This window comes from Oncorhynchus clarkii, chromosome 4 (genome assembly GCF_045791955.1).
Source record: "Oncorhynchus clarkii lewisi isolate Uvic-CL-2024 chromosome 4, UVic_Ocla_1.0, whole genome shotgun sequence".
Classification (NCBI taxonomy): domain Eukaryota; kingdom Metazoa; phylum Chordata; class Actinopteri; order Salmoniformes; family Salmonidae; genus Oncorhynchus; species Oncorhynchus clarkii.
The window spans coordinates 48,930,346-48,951,887 of record NC_092150.1 but is presented as its reverse complement, the minus strand read 5'-3'; the positions used below and the strand labels follow the sequence as shown (position 1 = coordinate 48,951,887).

At 39.0% G+C, this 21,542-nt stretch overlaps 1 protein-coding gene across 2 annotated transcripts; it reads right to left on the bottom strand.

Annotated features, from left to right (window-relative positions):
• Positions 1-2,795: 2,795 nt before the first annotated feature.
• Positions 2,796-21,063, bottom strand: LOC139406905 (lysophosphatidic acid receptor 3). 2 transcript variants are annotated; one of them, XM_071150053.1, is made up of 3 exons: positions 20,770-21,063; positions 19,166-19,923; positions 2,796-6,087 (listed from the first exon to the last, which is right to left on the bottom strand). In XM_071150053.1, exons 2-3 carry the CDS (start codon positions 19,905-19,907, stop codon positions 5,747-5,749), a joined length of 1,083 nt encoding a protein of 360 aa, XP_071006154.1. In that variant the 5' UTR covers positions 19,908-19,923; positions 20,770-21,063; the 3' UTR covers positions 2,796-5,746. The 2 variants fall into 2 exon arrangements, with proteins under 2 accessions (XP_071006154.1, XP_071006155.1); XM_071150054.1 differs by having other exon boundaries at positions 19,166-19,920.
• Between the last annotated feature and the right edge of the window lie 479 nt (positions 21,064-21,542).

The window sequence follows — 21,542 nt, the reverse complement described above, 5'->3', positions numbered from 1 at the left end:
AAATGCTATTTAGGTAAGTGAGGCAGCACTCACTGAGAAAATCACCCTCTGATGTAATTACCCCATATAACAAACAGTCACCACAGATAGAGAACATCAGAGCAGGTGACAAATGTACTGACTAAGTATATTAAAGAAAATGTACCTTACAAATCTTAACCAGACTCAGACATATGCTGAGCAGCCCTGTTTGCAGACAGACACTTCTAGCCAGAGTGCAATCTACATTTGCCCGGTGAAATGACGCAGGTCATGTCTGCAGCCACAAGTGTTTCTGACACGACAACAAAAGCAAGGGTGTTCCCTCAACAATAATGAGCATATTATTTTTGTGAACAAAATCCAAATGACATTCGCCATGGTGTGGACGTCTGTATGCACTAAGATGCTCAGACTATGGAACAGCTACATTGAGATAAATTCAATCACACCAAACGTACCTCCAACACTCCTCTGGTCATAGATATGGTGGCACTGCCACCTAGTCACAGGCACCATCACAACAGCTTGGTTACCTGCACATACAATGTACACTCTACAGACAACATCCACAGTTTGTGTTGTGCACTTACCAAGAAGAGGGATAGGTATAGGGCTATCCATAAAGCCATGAGGTCGGTTTCTGTGAATGGCAAGCTCCAGAATGACCGACCAACTATGTGTGTGAGCGAGTGAGTGTGTATGAGTGTGTGTGTGTGTGTGAGAGAGAGTGTGGGAGCATGTGTGTGTGTGTGTGTGTGCCCAGATTGCCCTCTACTCTCAACGGAGGTACTGAAGCCCCCTTAATTGTTCAATCAGTAAAAATAGTCTCTCCAATCAGAGATTGGGGATTGGCTCTCTGGAGCTGTGGCTCACCTTCACCTAACCTTCACCAACACCAACAGGAAACAACCAACAGAACCAAGTATTTGGGCATGAAGTTGCCCCTCTCTTTTTTAAGCCTCCATTGAGTTTAAAAAAACAAATTGATTGTTATTGTTGTGTATGTAGTGTGTGAAACGAGTATGTAGTGGTGTTACATTTAACAGTCTCTGAGTTAAATGTACACAAGTGAATTTGCTGTGTACCTTTCACACACAACTGTTTCCTGGAATATCATATCAAGTGTAAGTATCTACTGTACATGGACAATGGACCATTTCCGAGAAGTAATAGCAAAAAGGTAGAAACTGGCCCATTGCATGCACTTACAGTATACAACACTCACAATTGCGATGAGATTAACAACACAGGGATCTACCACCTCTCAGACTTACGTTGAATGAGAATGAAAGAGCTATAACGTAGATTTATATGGTCCCGTGGGGCTCAGTTGGTAGAGCACGGCGGGTTCAATTCCCACAGGGTACCAGTATAGAAAAAGTATGAAAATGTATGCACTACCTATTGTAAGTCGCTTTGGATAAGAGCTTCTGTTAACATGTACACTGGGGTTGCCCAAAAAGTTAAATATTGCAGCTTTAATTTGCATTACAAGAGCACGGTAATAACAGTAAAGCAGTAGAAATGAGACCACTGGACGAAGTTTACAGTCCATGTCTGAGAGAATATAAATGCAGAACAGTGAGCAACAGTAACATTAGGTTTAGGGTGGGCTAGCTTTCCGATTAATTCAGGGTACATGTTTTTGAGTAAGTCAAAGTTGTACACTCTTTTGAAAGAGGCAGTCTGAGATTTGAAGCCCAAATATATCATACCTTGACTAAAATTAAGACTTAATTTGCTTAATGATAATGTACCTTACACAACATGAAATGTCACCAACAGATTTAATTTGACAACAGACTGTGAAATAGCTGTTTGATGATGTAATCTTGCCATCAGTAGGCTTACGTTGAGTTTCAACCAATAAAGGGTGATAGGTTCCCAGCAGTTCTCAGTCAGTCAAGCAAATCAGAGTTAAGGAACTAAAATTTGTCTGAAATAGTAAACTGTTGAGAGCAGTTTATTTTATAAAGGTCAAATGTACCCCCTTTCTAACTGTCCAACGATTTTCTGTAGCACTTTAACAAATGACTTAATTGAACCCATAGCAACCAAGGGTCATCCATTAGTCCAGCAAAACAGAGTAAATCACCCTGAAGCACCTCTACTTGAGCACAAGCAATCTAGGGCAGTGTTTCTCCACCCATGCTACTCTATCTGGTGTTCAGTAGGTAGACATTTTTTGAAATAGAGTGAAACAGGAAGGTGCTACCTGATAGTGTCAAATAAGAGCACAAATTTTCGTGTTCTTATTGGACACGCTCAGTTAGATAGCACTTCCCCCATTTCAAAATGTTTTCTCCTTAATGAACACAACCAAGATCCGCTGTGAGTAAGCTGACATCACTATTTTTATTCAAATTGATTGCTGGTCACTGATACATCAAAGTTTGAGAAACACTGACTAAAAGGGACTTTTTGACCTAGCCATGTGGGAAAAACCTAGATAATGTTTATGAGGCACCAAACAGAAGAAAAAGATCTAGGCACAGTGAAACGGGGAGGAACTATCTGTACTTGTCCTATAAGAAATGCTCATTGTTTTGCTACGGTGTGTCCTAAAGAACACTACCCTGTTGAGGCCACAGCACGCATACCTTTCCTGTTTATAGCACCGCTCAACAACCCCCCCCCCACCCCGACTCTGAAACCAAGAGGTATCCTGTTTTTTTTTTGCGTTTATATCATTGGACTACAGAGTTATCACAATGCTTTCATCATCCTGTTTACATGTACGACATTCCAACACGTCCGACTGAATCAAACAAAGTCAGACGAAAAATGTGTTTTAATGAAGCTTTTCCTTTTACACAAAGAGTGGTTTAACCACATAAATAGTGTTCAGCAGGTAAAGAGTTTCAATGACCCAGTAAATTATTAATCATTGGTCTCCTGTGGAAGGAAGGGGTGCTCCAGTCACATCCTTGTCAGTTCCCTGCAGGCATATCTACTGCAGGAATCCAGTGTGTCGCAATGTTTACAAGCCTGGGCCTTGCTCTCAGGTGAGCGAGCAGCTGTTTTGTCAACATGAGGCGGCGATCGCCATTACGAGTTGCATGAAAGGATGTGCAAAAATTCCACTGCGAAAGTAAAGAACATTTTTTGATGTTGACAGTGCTGCAGGCTTTTCTTTTTCTTCTCAGCTTGGACATTGACTGTGTGTTGATATACAATGCCTTCATACGTATTCACACCCCTTGACTTTTTACACCTTTTATTGTGTTACAGCCTGAATTCGAAATGTATTAAATGTAGATTTTTTTTATACTGGCCTACACACACAATACCCCATAATGTCATAGTGGAATTATGTTTTTCGAAATTTTGACGAATGTATTAAAAATGAAAAGCTGAAATGTTTTGATTCAATAAGTATTCAACCCCTTTGTTATGGCAAGCCTAAATAAGTTAAGGAGTAAACATTTACTTAACAAGTCACATAATAAGTTAAATGACGACCTCATCTCTGTACCCCACACATACAATAATCTGTAAGGTCCCTCAGTCGAGCAGTGAATATCAAAAACAGATTCAACCACAAAGACCAGGGAGGTTTTCCAATGCCTCACAAAGAAGAGCACCTATGAAAAAACAATGAAAAAAGCAGACATTGAATATCCCTTTGAGCATGATGAAGTAATTAATTATACTTTGGATGGTGTATCAATACACCCTACAAAGATAGACGTCCTTCACGCAGTTGTCAGAGAGGAAGATAACCGCTCAGGGATTTCACAATGAGGCCAATTGTGAATTTGAAACATTTACAGGCTGTGATAGGAGAAAACTGAGGAAAAACTGAGGAAAACTGAGGATGGATCAACAACATTGTAGTTACTTCACAACTAATTGACAGAGGGAAAAGAAGGAATCCTGTACATAATAAAAAATAGTCCAAAACATGCATCCTGGCACTAAACCCATCACACTCATCTCTGGACCTCGATGCCAGTTGCAGTGAATATTTCATTATTGCCCTCTAATCAGGGATTGATTTAGACCTGGGACACCAGGTAGGTGCAATTAATTATCAGGTAGAACAGAAAAACAGCAGACCCCGTAGGGTAAGAGTTGAATACCCCTGCACTAAAGCAATACTGGTGAACATGGTGAAGCAATACATTTTCTTTCCGAATACAAAGTGTTATGTTTTCAGGCTAATCCAATAGAACACATTACTGAGCACCACTCCCCATATGTTCAAGCATAGTGGTGGCTGCATCATGTTATGGGTATGCTTGTAATCGGACTAGGGAGTGGAGCTAAGCACAGGCAAAATCCTAGAGGAAAATCTAGTTTTGTTGCACAATCCAGGTGTGAGATTTACCCAGAAAACTCACAGCTGTAATCGCAGCCAACAGTGATTCTAACATGTATTGGCTTAGGGGGTTGCATACTTATCTAATGAAGATATATTAGTGTTTTATTTTTCATTAACTTTTTTACAAATGTTAGAATTTTTCTTCCACTTTGCCTTTAGAGTATTTTGTGTATATTGACAAACAAAAATGACAATTAAATCCATTTTAATCCCAGTTTGTAACAAAACAAACAAAACAAAAGGTGTAAAATTCAAGGGGTGTGAATACATTCTGAAAGCACTGAACTCGTGTTTAATTTTCCATTAATATATATATTTTTTTGTGTAGATCATTGAAAAATAAAGACTATGAAATTAACTCCACTTTGTAACAACAAAATTTGAAAAAAGTCAATGCACTGTACATGTAGTAGTGTTAAAGGGAGTGACAGCTGTACTGATGATGCATCTGGCAAAAGAAATGACTTCCTTTTGGGGTATTGCATGGACCACTAACTGTCAAAGCAAGGTGGATTTAATGGTCTTCCTTTAAAATGACAGTTGTGCCAATACCCATGTACTGTGTATCTAGGGCAGTTAGACATTAGAAAAGTTTGACATGTTTCCAAATAATCGTCCCTCATTAACCCATTGGCCCGAATCCTTCGATGTTAGCAGATTGTAAGGCACACAAAATGGTGGACTCTCCACCACTACACTGACACTTCAGATCTGCAAACATTTTAAGGTAAGGGACAAGAGCAAGGGGAAGGGAGCAAATTGGGACTAGTGCTATCTATTCTGGTTGAGAGACACACATTTTCCTTCCATTAGAAAGGAATTTGTCAATTCATTAACACAACATTCAGGGATGTTAGCAGCCAAATACAGTAGATTATGATTCCCTGTGTGTATCAAAAATACGAACAATGAGAATTGAAAACCATCTTTAACCCCTAATAAGCCTAGTACTATAGTACAATGATGTATTAAGAACAATGCTATTTCGTCAAGTACAGTACTTTGTTTTCAAAAGGAAATAAGGGCAAGATTAATACCCTGATGAAAAAAATCCATGAGACTTAAAGGTTATACGGTGGAAAAAGCATCAGTTACTCTTTTCAAGATCTTAAAAAAACTATTGAGGTAAAAACAGGAAATGTACCATTATACCACTGTCTACTTCCTATCACAACATATTTCTTCAGCCATTTGGATATACTGTAGTCGCCCCCTTAGTTTGTAGTCTAATATCCCATATTGGGCAGAGTAGGGATGGCCCTTCACTCCTCTAAGAATCCTCCACTAAGGTCCAGACCCAGTTTGAGCTGCCCTTTAAACCAGTCAGCTACACTGAAGACAACATTGGACCATAGAAGACCCATCTGTGTCTTTATATGTCTCTCTACATCCACTTGTAGAGACACTCCCACAACGGCCTTGCTTGCCTCAGGTCTTGGTTCAGGCCTTGAGCATCTCCTGGGCGTCAGAGCCCTTGGTGGTCTCCTTCTCCTCAGAGGTCTGCGGCGTGGTGCCCGTCTCCTGGGCTGAGCTGAGGGGCCGGGCGTTGGCCCTGGACGAGCGCTGGCGCCGGGTGCCATTGCCCACGCAGCGAAGCAGGTTCTTGAAGGTGGTCCACATCTCGTCATCCTTGTAGGAGTAGATGACAGGGTTCATGACCGAGTTGAGTACTGCCAGCAGGAGGAGCCAGCGCTTAAAGAGCATCACCTCGCACTGCTGGCAATGAAGGCCGTCTAGCAGCAGCACCACCAGGCCCGGCGTCCAGCAGATCACAAACGCCCCTGTAATGAAAGACAATATTAAAGATGATAAAATATATTATATTATTTCAAAATATTTGAGATATATCCAAAAGTATTAGAGATTAGATCAATAGATTAGAGATTATTAGAAATATAATATATACTATTTGCCAGAGTCACACTGGACTTATTACACAACTCTCCTTCCCTGGCAATAGATAACAGTAAAACTCCAGCCAACATGTTTATTAAGGTCAAAAGTTGTTGAAATCTTTATCATCATTAGAGATGAGATTATTAGGAATATTAGAGACATCTCCAATGTTATTACAGATTAGGGGCTATATTTTATCAAACCTAATGTGATGGTAAATCTAAGCGCTGGCGGTAGCGCTACAGGTCCCTGGGTGGGTCAGAAATATTAGTGCTATTTTCACAGCAGTTATTATGAGCGCAAAAGCTGGTGGTGGCACGAAAGGGATGGGTTTTGATGCATAAACAAGTTGTAGGTGTGACCAGGGCTTGGACAGTCACTGGCCAATCAAGGCATCCCATGGCTTAATATTGCATGTGTTAGTCTTTTTGTTGTCATCAACTCCAATTTGGCTGGGGGTATGGAATATTCTCATCCTAGTCCGTTGTGGATTGATAATAGAGTTTAGGAAATAAGGGTAAGATTCAAGCATTAAGTATTAAATAGCATAGGCTACAGTGATAGCAACAGTAGAAAAAAAACATCCAATGTTTGCTCAATATGTTTTGAGTGTTGACAGTTAGGATTGTTGTAATTGGATTCAAATAGTATTGGCCTTTAAGCACTGCGCTAAATTGTATTGTATGTTCTCAAGAAGCAAGATATAGCCTAGAGACCTACCGTTGATATGGTGTTATAGGACTGAAAATGTGAATAGCCTGTGTTTGGAGGAGCGCACCTTTGGTAGCCAGACAAGAGGCACTGGGGATAGATCCAAGCAGAATGGAGTATGCCCTGCAGGTAGGCCTATTTGAATTGTGAATAATGCAAAGGCATGAAAGCCTCATGAGTAGACCCTTTAGAAACCTTTTATGGATAGGCTACTTGGCTAATGCATGGCCAGGATAAGAAAGACACCAAAAGCATTGCGGTTGAACAAGCTTTTGCTTGAGTAGGGTAAGGGTAACCTACTAAGGGCTTGTTTTTTTATCAAACGAAATGGAAAACTAGCAATTGTTACAGGAAAATAACTTATATTTTTCTAAATTCAAGTGTCACCGGATTATCTCATCTCTCGTTCCATGATGGGCATATAGCCTACATGGAGAGTTTTTTATGCATATCCAAAATATTAACAGCAGCTGGCTAAAATTATGTAATAGCCTACATAGCTGTCCACTCACTGTTTTGCTGCTGCGAAAATTATATTTTAATAAAGCTTTGGCAATTAACTCCAGATGAAAATAGAGCCCTAGATGTATTAGAGATATCTCTTTGGAGATCTGTTTACTTTATTTCAACAAGTCAGGTGACTGAAAACTCATTCTCAGTCAGTGTCATTCAGTGGACTTGAGCAACAGCTTATCGTACTGAAGACGGCTGTTGAACTTTGGTGCATAGATTGAAAGAGATAATTAATGCTTGATTCAAGTTAGAAAAGAGGCAATGAGGGATAGGATGCTACACCACCTCAGCCTCTAGGTGTGTCCCAATAATATCTCCTTTCTCCTGAGGTGTGCACTCATTCACTACTTCTCACAAATCTAAAAGTATTAGAGTGGTGGAGGCATAGGCTAGTGGATGTTTCTACCATATTTCTTATACCAGTCATTTTCTATTCAAATCACTGAAGGGAAGTGCACACTTTGGGAAGAAGGAGAGATAATTGAGACATCGCTTCTGTCACTACACTGGAGACAAAAGCAAGAGCTTCCTAAGTTATGATGGCTTGCCAATGAATAACGTCAGAGGAAAGCAGGTACAAGTTAGAGGAAAACCGACGGACCAAAGAATAAATTATAATTTTCAATCTTTGTGTCTCAGACACTACACTCAATGTTTGTCTGAATTTTCATTCAACGTGAAATCCCAACCAGTATGTATCTAGGCTAGTCACCGACAGCAGAGCGTGTTGCGGCAAGATTAAGGGGTTTTAGGGAGCTTTTCTAGGACATGTAGCAGCTTGTCCGTTCTGACAATACTTCTCCAGAACCCTGCTTCAGCTCAGTAGAACAAAAACAACAATTGTGTTCTCCACAAGAGAGAAGAGAGGGAGGGAATATGAGCCACACCTTCTCTCTCAAAAATACAAGGTCACCAACTAAAATACAAGGAGCAGGAAGAAAGAAATGGTGGGGTTCCATGGGTGTTTCATATGAAATATTCAAAAAAACAAAAAAACATCTGGGTTGGGAAGCGGGCATGTTTCTAGCACATGTGAGCTTTCAGTTGAGCAGCATTCATTAACCTCTGAAATATATGGCAGGTTATACATCAAGGGAAGCAGAATGAGTTCTGCAGTTCTGTTTGCTTCAGTCTAAATCCATAAATGGTGCCACATATTACAGTGAAATGGCTATCATGAATGTTAGCCTTCTTCCTTTCCACAGAAACACAAGGATGATGAATCAAAGCATAGGGGTTAAGTTTATGCACGTGTGCCTAAATAGCAACCATCAAGCACAATCAGGTCCCAATTTCGGTGTGAATTTTTTAGATGATTTTACAGCTACCTGTATGGGGGGCTTCTTCTAACCTAATGCTCCTCAAAATCTTTAGTCAAATATCACATATTGTGTATGCCACCTGGCTAGCTGTTTATATCTGTCATGAGAGATGACTGTAACCATAACAGTGTAGAAAACACTTTAGCGTCCAATGCAGCCATTTTGATCTCAATATTAAATAATTTCTGGGTAACAATGAAGTACCTCACTGTGATTGTTTTCAATTAAAATGGTCAAAAAGAAATAACAGTAAAACTCCAGCCAACATGTTTAACAAGGTCAAAGGTGATGCCAAATCTCCCTGCATTCTCCTTGCAGCATTTCCTAAATGATAGATGTTAGTGATATTGGAGATATACAGTGCCTTCAACAAGTATTCACACCTCTTGACTTTTTGTTGTTGTTGTGTTACAGCCTGAATTTAAAATGGCTTACATTTAGATTTGTAGTCACTGGCATACACACAATATCCCATAATGTCAAAGGGAATTATGTTTATTTTTTTTATTTTTTTATTACAAATTAATAAAAAAAATATGGAGTCAATAAGTATTCAACTCCTTTGTTATGGCATGCCTAAATACATTCAGGAGTAAAAATGTGCTTAACAAGTCACATAATACGTTACATGGACTATGTGCAATAATAGCGTTTAACATGATTTTTTAATGACTACCTCGTCTCTGTACCCCACACATAACTCTGTAAGGTTCCTCAGTTGAGCAGTGAATTTCAAACACAGATTCAACCACAAAGACCATGGAAGTTTTGCAATGCCTCGCAAAGAAGAGCACATATGGTGCATATAGAAAGTATTGACTCAGGGGTGTGAATACTAATGTAAATTAGAAATTTCTGTATTTCATATTCATTTGCAAAAACAAAAATACAAAAACATGCTTTCACTTTGTCATAGGTGAGAATAAAAAAAAAAAACATTTTGAATTCAAGCTGTAACACAACAAATAAGGAATAAGTTAAGGGGTATGAATACTTTATGAAGGCACTGTATCTCTTCGAGATTAATTTACTTTATTTCAAAAGGTCAGTTTTTACACACTTCATATGTATTTACTGTATGGTAGTCAAGGCTCATCCTATATAACTACTGCTATAAACACCTTTCCTATTCATATACCGTTCATATTTTATATTTGAGATTTGTCAAAGTAGCCACCCTTTGCCTTGACAGCTTTGCACACTCTCAACCAGCTTCATGAGGTAGTCACATGGAATGCATTTCAATTAACAAGTGTGCCTTGTTAAAAGTTAATTTGTGGAATTTCTTTCCTTCTTAATGTGTTTGAGCCAATCAGTTGTGTTGTGACAAGGTAGGGATGGTATACAGAAGACAGCCCAATTTGGTAAAAGATCAAGTCCATATTTGTTAAGGTTTTCTTCCGATGAAGGAGAGGACCAAAATGCAGCGTGGTCATTTATAAACATCTTTAATAAAGATAATAACGAAAGATACAAAACACTAAACGTAACGTGAAAAAACCAAAACAGCCCTATCTGGTGCAAACAAACACAGAGACAGGAACAATCACCCACGAAACACCTAAAGAATATGGCTACCTAAATATGGTTCCCAATCAGAGACAACAATAAACACCTGCCTCTGATTGAGAACCACTCTAGGCAACCATATACTTTTCTAGACAACTATACTACACCACAATCCCATAACCTACAAAAAAACCCTAGACAAAACACACCACATAAATACCCATGTCACACCCTGGCCTGACCAAAAATAATAAAGAAAACACAAAATACTAAGACCAGGGCGTGACAATATTACAGCAAGAACAACTAAAATAAGCAAATGACAGTCCATCAGAGTTCATCATTATATACTGACATGAAGGTCAGCATATCCGGAAAATGTCAATAACTTCAAACGTTTTTTCAAATGTAGTCGCAAAAACCATCAAGCGCTATGATGAAACTGGCTCTCATGAGGACCGCCACAGGAAAGAAAGACCCAGAGTTACCTCTGCTGCAGAGGATAAGTTCATTAGAGTTACCAGCCTCAGAAATTGCAGCCCAAATAAATGCTTCAAAGAGTACTTCAACTAACAGATACATCTCAACATCAACTTTTCAGAGGAGACTGTGTGAATCAGGCCTTCATGTTCAAATTGCTGCAAAGAAACCACTACTAAAGGACACCAATAAAAATAAGATACTTGCTTGGGCCAAGAAACACAAGCAATGGACATTCGATCGGCGGAAATCTGTCCAAAGTTGAGATTTTTGGATCCAAACGCCGTGTCATTGTAAAATGCACAGTAGGTGAACAGATGATCTCTGCATGTGTGGTTCACACTGTGAAGCATGGAGGAGGTGGTGTGGGGGTGCTTTGCTGGTGACACTGTCAGTGATTTATTTAGAATTCATAGCACACTTAACCAGAACGGCTACCACAGCATTCTGCAGCGATATGCCATCCCATCTGGTTTGCGCTTAGTGGGACTATAATTTGTTTTTCAACAGGACAATGACCCAAAACACACCTCCAGGCTGTGTAAGGGCTAGAAGGAGAGTGATGGAGTGCTGCATCAGATGACCTGGCCTCTACAATCACCTGACCTCAACCCAATTGAGATGGTTTGGGATGAGTTGGACCGCAGAGTGAAAGAAAAGCAGCCAAGTGCTCAGCATATGTGGGAACTCTTTCAAGACTGTTGGAAAAGCATTCCTCATGAAGCTGGTTGAGAGAATGCCAAGAGTGTGCAAATCTGTTATCATGGTAAATGGTGGCTCAAATATAAGAATCTCAAATATTAAATATATTTTTATCTGTTAAACACTTTTTTGGAGACAACATGATTCCACATGTGTTATTTCATAGTTTTGATGTCTTCACTATTATTATACAATGTAGAACATAGTAAAAAAAAACAGAAAAACCCTGGGATTAGTACATCTGTCCAAACATTTGACTGGTACTGTGTATAATACAGTTGAAGTCGGAAGTTTACATACACTTAGGTTGTTGTCATTAAAACTCGTTTTTCAACCACGCCACAAATTTCTTGTTAACAAACTATAGTTTTGGCAAGTCAGTTAGGACATCTACTTTGAACATGACACAATTAATTTTTCCAACAATTGTTTACAGACAGATTATTTCACTTATAATTCACTGTATCACTATTCCAGTGGGTCAGAAGTTTACATATACTAAGTTGACTGTGCCTTTAAACAGCTTGGAAAATTTCAGAAAATTACGTCATGGCTTTAGAAGCTTCTGATAGGCTAATTGACAAAATTTGAGTCAATTGGAGGTGTACTTCTGGCATACCTTCTGGCATGTATTTCAAGGCATACCTTCAAACTCAGTGCCTCTTTGCTTGGCATCATGGCCGAAGGCTTGCAAGCCGAAGAACACCATCCCTACCCTACCGTGAAGCACGGGGGTGGCAGCATCATGTTGTGGGGCTGCTTTGCTGCAGGAGGGACTGGTGCACTTCACAAAATAGATGGCATCATGAGGTAGGAAAATTATGTGGATATATTGAAACAACATCTCAAGACATCAGTCTTCAGACATCAGTCAGTTAAAGTTTGGTCGCAAAAGGGTCTTCCAAATGGACAATGACCACAAGCATACTTCCAAAGGTGTTGCAAACTGGCTGAAGGAAAACAAAGTCAAGTTATTGTAGTGGCCATCATAAAGCCCTGACCTCAATCCTATATAAAAGGTCAGGAGGAATGGGCAAACATTATCCCAACTTATTGTGGAAAGGTTGTGGAAGGCTACCCTAAATATTTGACCCAAGTTAAACAATTTAAAGGCAATGCTACCAAATACTAACTGATTGTATGTAAACCTTTGACCCACTGGGAATGTGATGAAAGAAATAAAAGCTGAAATAAATCATTCTCTCTACTATTATTCTGACATTTCACATTCTTAAAATAAAGTGGTGATCCTAACTGACCTAAAACAGGGAATTTTTACTAGGATTAAATATCAGGAACTGTGAAATACTGAGTTTAAATGTATTTGACTAAGGTGTATGTAAACTTCCGGACTCAACTGTATATGTATAGTGCATTTGAAATTATTCAGACCACTTGAATTTTTCCACATTTTGCTACGTTAGTCTTTTTCTAAAATTGATTCAATTGTTTATGGCAATTAACCGAAAGGTATGGCAATTAACCGAAAGGTTTCTGCATCGAATCCCCGAGCTGACAAGGTAAGAATCTTTCGTTCTGCCCCTGAACAAGGCAGTTAACCCATTGTTATTTTTTACTTAAAATTGTCTTGAAGACAAATGGCAAAACCTAAATTGTTCTCTAGCAATGATCAAGATCCAATTAGACAGAACTTGCAGAATTTTGAAAAGAATAATGGCAAATGTTGCACAATCCAGGTGTGGAAAGCTCTTACAGAGTTAACCAGAAAGACTCACAGCTGTAATTACTGCCAAAGGTGATTCTAACATGCATTGACTCAGGGGGTTGAATACTTATCTAATCAAGATATATTAGCACATTTTTTCCCCAAAATGTTTTACCACTTTGACATTACAGAGTATTTTGTGTAGATCGTTGACAAAAATGACAATTTAATCCCACTTTGTAACAACAAAATGTGGAAAACGTAAAGGGTTGTGAATACTTTCTGAAGGTACTGTATGTATGAATTGATATCTAGATGGTTATCAATATAAGTTATTTATTGTATAGGCTGCTATCCTACTTGAAATAAAATCATGTGGGTGATTTCTTTTGTTGTTGTCAAGTTAGCTACTGCCGGCGACACAACTGTGGTACATCTGCCTAGTAGGAAGCACCTGGCGTAGTGGTCTAAGGCACTGCATCTCAGAGCTAGCGGCGTCACTACAGATCCTGGTTCAATCCCAGGCTGTATCACAACCGGCCGTGATCTGGAGTCCTATAGGGCAGCGCACAATTGGCCCAGCGTTGTCCTGGTTAGGGGAAGGTTTGGCCGGGGTAGGCCATCATTGTAAAATAAGAATTTGTTCTTAACCTCTCTAGGATAGAGGACACTAGCATCCCACTTGGCCAAAACCAGGGAAAATACAGATTCATGCAAATTCAAATAAAATTATAGAAAAATCTAACTTTCATTAAATCACACATGTAAGATACTAAATTAAAGCTACACTCGTTGTGAATCCAGCCAACATGTCATATTTTAAAAAGGCTTTTCGGCGAAAGCATAAGAAGCTATTATCTGATGATAGCACAACAGTAAACAAAGAGAGTAGCATATTTCAACCCTGCAGGCGCTACACAAAATGCAGAAATAAAATATAAATCATGCCTTACCTTTGATGAGCTTCTTTTGTTGGCACTCCAATATGTCTCATAAACATCACAATTGGTCCTTTTGTTCGATTAATTCCGTCCTTTATATCGAAAATGTCAATTTATTTAGTGCGTTTGATCCAGAAAAAACAGCTTCCAATTTGCGCAACGTCACTACAAAATATCTCAAAAGTTACCTGTAAACTTTGCCAAAACATTTCAAATTACTTTTGTAATACAACTTTAGGTATTTTTAAACGTTAATAATCGATCAAATTGAAGACTGGTCTATCTGTGTTCAATACAGGAAGACAACAAACCAACGCTACTTTTCAAGTCTTGGGCAACTCTCAACAGTGTTACCCAGTTCCAAGATAGCCATACTTCTTCATTTCACAAAGGAATAACCTCAACCATTTTCCAAAGACTGGTGACATCCAGTGGAAGGGTAGGAACTGCAAACAAGTGCCTTATAAATATAGTTCCCCAATGAAAGCACATTGAATAGACAGTGACCTGCACATTTAAAAAAAAATCTAAATGGTTAGTCCTCGGGGTTCTGCCTGCTACATAAGTTCTGTTATACTCACAGACATGATTCAAACAGTTTTAGAAACTTCATAGTGTTTTCTATCCACATCTACTAATAATATGCATATCTAATATTCTTGGCATGAGTAGCAGGAAGTTGAAATTGGGCACGCTATTTATCCAAAAGTGAAAATGCTGCCCCTTATACCTTAAGTTATTAACTGACTTGCCTAGTTAAATAACAATAAATAAAGGTCGGCAGGCACGTCAATACAACACTGGTGTGCTAGTCGCCGGCTTATCGACTCGTCGTCCAAGTCCAATCAGCCATGCAAAACGGCCTTGAGTGGCAACAAATAGTATGCCCAGTTTGCGGATTTGCACCCACTCTTTCGACACACCCACCCGCCCCTGGGGCCTCATTTATAAACGTTGAGTACAAAATATACTCCAAAACATGCATGCATCAGATTTCAGGCAAAAGTTGGCATTTATAACCAAACTCTATGTGAGAATTTGTTTAGCTACCTGCAAACTTTAGTTCCCGCAAAAGTTCAGACCATGCATAAACAGTTTCTAGTGGTTGAAGTATTGCAATACAAGCAGGCAAGTAGCCTAGTTTTTTGTGCAAATTAGGAATATGATGAAACACTTATTCATAACAAAAGGTAAATATAATAATAAGATGCAATCATTTTGCGTTAGTGAGAAGAGAAAATATTGTTTTTTGCATCTTTGCGTCTTTGAAATAGTTAGAAATAGGCATATATTTCCTATTTAATTTCCATGACAGAATACATTCATCACCCTTACTGACTGGGATGGCTTCATATTTTCAAAGTAGCCTTAGGCCTACAATGTCCCATCTCTCATTTCATTGGACCCACTTTACAGTTGTAAATATTTTAACAATTTCAAGTATTTTTCTCTATGCGAACAGACGGTTCACCTTTTCCATTTAGTTTTTTTTAGACTACTGTACTTCTGAATAGCCTACTGTCATTTCAAATGTCTCAAGTAAACAATATTTAATTTATAAACATAATAGGCCTACATAATACATATTTTTTTATAACCATTGCAGAATAAATTCCTCACCACCCTTTCTGACATTGATGGGTTCATATTCCTGAAGAAGCTTTAGCCTACAACAAATTGCCTTGTGCTTCTCTCATTGAATTGTGCCTACTGCCTAAAATACTTGAAATAATAGCCTCTCTATCCGAATGGGAGCGTGGTTTATAATATACAGTATACATTTTACAGATGAACAGACAGTTGATATTTTGCTTTGAAGTGTGTAGGCTACCACTGCAAGTAGGCCTACTGTTTTTTTTATTATTATTTTTTATACAGTAGACATACTAACAATACAATGTTTCAGAATTCGCAGGCAGTGCAGCATATTTAGGTTCGGTGCAAAAGTAAATGCAAATCATTATTGAATTCAAACCATCTGTTTTCAGGTCCACAACAATTTGCAATATTTTTTTTCTTTCAGAAACTGTCAGATATAGCATATGTCCCTGTAAAAGTTTTAAACATTCTGCCAACACCTCCAGACATTTTTATCAAGTTCACAATTGCTAGTTCCTTTAGAAACTGCCTTGGCCTAATTCCAATACTTCCAAAGTATACAGCAAATAAGGGCATTATTGTCACCATAAAAGGTGAATGATTGGCGTTTTTCAGGTGGAGTTTTCACCATGGATCTGATTGATTACAGGAAACATGCTTATTTATTATTTAAGTTTATAGACATCAATATTTTTGTACGTGCGCACACAATATTTAGTGTGAAATGTATGCAGCGGTTATAAATGAGGCCCCAGAAAAAGTCTGGACAGGTTTATCCAGTCACTAATTCAGTGTTAGTCAACACAAAAGAACAGATTTCTATTCACCTGAAACATGAGCTAACAAGAGCTGTTTTCTTCCTCGTACAGCCCCAGTGATATGCTTGAGTACTTGTTTCTTAAACTCCCATTCCTTTCCTCACTTTCTCTCATACTTCTCCCATGTTCTTATCTTTGTCACATAGGATAATGCTTTCACATGAACATTTTAGGCATATTTAGAAGCTTGTTACGTTTTTTCTACCAGTTTGCTGCCTACTGTATTCCCAACTGAGATACTGACAATAGAGTTTTTATTTTTCAATCTTGAGTTGACTTTCTGCATCACAATGTTATCGAACAACAACTCACAGATGGAATGTGGAGAATTGCATCAATTCTTCCAAATTGCTCTAGGATAGAGACAATTGTATCATGACAAAAGTGATTGGGTAACACACAACGTCAAATGACCCATGCCTATAATGTGGGAAAATTCCAGCAGGCTCAAAATAATACAATGAGACACCCTCCCTAGCGTCTTGAGTCTTTCACCTCAGAATAACGTAACGGTAGGCTTGACTTGAAACTTGAAGACATAAGAGCACAACAGCTAGTTTAATGGGGACAATTGCATCTGAAAGCAATTGCATGCTGCCTGAAAAACCCCTGAAAGTATAGGTTATTTTTGGGGGTTCTTCTGAGAAAGCCGCAGACCGTGCAGTCTTGGGCGGTTTCGGCTGAGATGCCTGGCAGCCTAACCAGTGTGTGACTGTGTGTGTCCTTGTGCGAGAGATAATTACATAGAGCAGTCTTGAAGACACCCTGTACAGAGAGCGAGTCAGCGTCCTCCACGCCTATCTGGGGGGCGATTCATCTGGCAGGAGGACATCATATAAGAAAACACTCCTTCTAGCACAACATAGAGCTGTAAATATGCTATCTGGAACATACAAAAAGTTGATGTTTAGAAAATTCAGTAGCACCTGCTGGCCGAGTTGATAACAATCAAACTTGTCTGACCTGTACTGAGGAGCCATGCTAAGGAGAGGGTGGGTGTGCTCAACTATTGTCTTAAGTGCAACATATCCTGTTCCGACACACCTACCAGCAGAGGCCCGCATTATCTTATCTGGGATGTGCATGCTCATGTGCAAATGTGTATGTTTAGGACCGCACATTTATGGTATGTTTGCTATTCACACACATGTTGAAAACAAGCCCTTGTAGACTGATCTGCAATTTTTTTTTTACCTTCATTTATGCAGGAATTTGAGGTCATTCAGTTCAGAATATATGTTTTACATGGGAGACCTGGGCCCTGATTCCCAAGAGCATCTTAAGGCTAAGTTCATTGTTGGAACCTTCGTAGGAGCTTTGTTAACAGATAAGTGCATCGTTAGATGCTTTTTGCCCTCCCGCATCACTTTATAGAGAAGATCTCCGCTATATATGTATATCGTTGTATATCATTGTATTTTACATTTGTGTGACTGGTCTTGTCTATCAGTGTATTGGTGTTTTGTTACTTGTCGTGTTTTATGTTTTTGTGTGGACCCCTGGAAGAATATATGCTGCTTCGGCAAAAGCTATTGGGGATCCGAATAAACTAAACTAAACTTAGAATCAAGATGTTTGTGTCTGTGACCACCGATAACTACAAAAACAAAGTTGTGAATGTCTTTGCAATTGTTACAAACAAGCAAAGGATAAAAATATGCCTGAAATTAAAACTGAGATGACTGCATTAAAAGATAAATACAGTATAGGCTACATATACCTATATATATAAATCATACTGAAATACATTATGTTCAATCAATTGAGTTATATTTCGCTAATAGGCTACTGTAATATTTCATTATGTGGGTAAGCATTAGAATAAGCTGACTCAATATTTGCAGCCATATAGGTGGTAATATCACTCTAGGAGTTGATCCGTCATCAGTATTTTGAATAATTATAATGTTAAGGTAAGATTTGACTAGAGAAAGCTGATTAGAGAGCAGCTCTGCTTTTCTTTCGACCCTATCAGTATCGACACATGCTCTAATGATGTTAGTTGAAATGACTTTTCTTTGTTAGTGATTTAGACACGTGCACAGATGAGTGATCCTAAGTGGAGAACCATGTTATTAAGCGGAGACAGATCAGAGCAAATAATATGCTTCTGTGCTGAATAAAGTGCTAAGTAACTGCAGCCCAAGTTGAAGACGCACAACTGCACAGCAAACTTTGAGGTTCATGGTACAACCGTCCACTTTTTAAACCAACACCCAGGTCAAACAAAGATTACTTAAAAAAGTATGTCAATATCAGCCAAATTATCTCACAATGTCGGATATATTGAAGTGTTTTTTTGAAGGCCTTGACCATAACATTTTGCTCAAACCTCAATTGAGTTAATTTAATCAGGATTTTCCCCACTATCTTGGAAATGTAGATGTTTCCCTACCTTTCTCCACACTCAACCAGCTAAATAACCTTTGAGACAAGCTTATGAGTGGGTCTAACTGCTTATGAGGAAAGTCCTTTAAGAACCAATTAAATTACCAAATGTTCTGCTACTTAAGAGTACAGAGTACTAGTGCTACTCAGACATTAGGAAGGACTACATTTCCCAACAGTGAAATTCTGATGGGTCCAATCAATGACTTTTTTTTTAATGTAGTCCTTCATAAAGGGCTCAGTACTACTTAGAAACACATTTGAAGTTCCCACATTGACACAATGTGAGAGGAATCCGATGGCCTCAAGCCTACCTAACACAGTCATGACTGTCTTGATGAGCTTGATGGGTGTCCTCTTGCGGTTGATGGAGCCGCTGGTGTGCGGGCTGAGCACCGCCGTTTTCCTCTTGACGTAGGTGTAAATCCGCAGGTAGATGGACACCATGACCAGGAACAAAACCAGGTTGGACACGGACCAGAAAATCAGGTAGCTCCGGCTGAAGATGGGCGCCAGCTGGGAGCAGTCCTGAATGTTGCAGATGCAGTTCCACCCCAGGCTGGGCACGGTGCCCATGAAGATAGAGATGGCCCACACCAGCACGATGAGCAGGGTCACCCGCCGCTTGGTCAAGTTACTGTGGACCTTCCAGTTCATCACAGAGATGTAGCGCTCCAAGGCGATCACTAGCAAGTTCGCCAGAGAGGCTGATAGACTTGTGTCCAGAAGCCCTTGACGAATGAAATAGCCCCTCACGGTTAGTTTCCTGGACACCGTCCCGGTGTTGAACATGAGGTATACGTAGGCTATTCCAGCGAGGAAGTCTGAAGCGGCCAGGTTGGCAAGAAGATAGTAGAACGGGTAGTGGAACCTCTTGTTGGTGATGATGGCGGCAATGACCATGGCATTGGACACCAGGATAAAGCAGCAGAAGAGGGAGCCTACAACTTGGACCAGAATGAGCTGTGTGGAGTTCCAGTCGTCTTTGGTCTGGTTGCTGTTGTTGTAGAAGAAGCTCATTGGCTCATCATGGTAGCATTTGTTCTGGCTGGCCATCTTGAGTGAAAGGCTGCTGACGAGAGTTGACAAGAGATATAAAGAGAGAAAAAAATAAGCATTATTTATTGGTTTCTCTTTAACATTCTAACAAATATCAACCTTTTGGAATCCATGGTAGGTCTACACAGTATAACTATATGGGCTAATTTAGTGCATTGAGAACTCCAGACCAAAAATTCTAATAAACCCATTATTTGTACCGTGCCAATTTTCCCAAGGCCAAATAACTCCTGAACTGAGAAAGATTAAATTACCCAACTTTAAAGGGCAATCAACATGTCAAACACCCATTTTACTGGAAACAGATGCATAAATCACTGGTTAATCACACATTTTCTCATTACAGAGGTATAGTGAGATAAGGATAAAGACATTCTGAGCTTCAACTATGAAGATATTTTCCAACAGTATAGGCTATGGACTCTGCCAAAACCAATTAGGTATGACTTTTACAGATATCATGGATACAATCTCTTCCATACAACAATTTACAGGAACAGACTTTATTCCCATGATTTTCTAATGACTATGTATCATGCAATTTGTGAAACAACCAATTTTAGTATGACAGAAAGCTTCAGAATAAAATACCAAAGTACAATCAAGAGAAATGTTTTGCCATGTAATTCAACGTTCCTATGGAATGTCTAGTTATTTATAAAAAATAATAAAAATAGTGTAGCCATAAATGCTTCATCTTTCAACACTTAAAATGTAGACCTCTCTGGTTACAATAAGGAATTTCCAAATGCAAAAAAAGTTGATTTATTTGCGGTTGAAAGACAGTAAGTCTTATAGATCATGCCGGAAATGATATGCAAATGTACGCTAAACATAACATTTAAGAAAACTGACTTACCAGGTGAAGTTTACCTGTGCAAATATTTTCTATCGAATCCTTTGTGTAAACGGAATTTCTCATTCGTTCTACTACTCATTTCAAGAATGTCCTCCTTCATTCTACCGGGGCAACTTTACAGGAGAAGGTGACAGCCGTGAGTGAAGGGAATGAGGGAGAAAAGTTTGAGGCAAGAGTAGTCTGACGTAGAGGGTGTGTGACACGGCACAGCTTCTCATATCTCGACTCCACTGGCTGCAGTAAAAATAATTCCTTTGCATGTGCGTAGTTCACCACATGGGGCCATGAGCTAAAACAATTATCCTACATGCTTACCATTCCACTTGTATGTTAGAAAATGATATTCAATGGTGAAGGTCTGGGTTAAAAAGTACATGTTAAAAAAGACTAATAAAAAATCCATAGCTAGAATACCTGTTGGTGGTTGGTTAGGTTAGTGTATTCACACAACCTCAAAACCATCCAGAGGATATCTACATTCCAGCAGGAAAAACACTGAATAGATTACACATCAGTAATAGAGTGTTACGTATAAACACCACCCCCACCTCAGGGCAAATGCCACTGCCAAATACTAACCAGCAACTCATGAGGCAATACACCACTAAAACAACATTCATAAGAATAAGGAAATAAGATAAAGGTAATTGAAGGTTGGTATTTCACTTCAACATTGTGTATTATGTATATTTCACTACAGACCACCTAAGGAAAATGATTAATTTGATTATTCTCTTTTTACTGACTCTTGACATATACTCCCTGATGAGCTT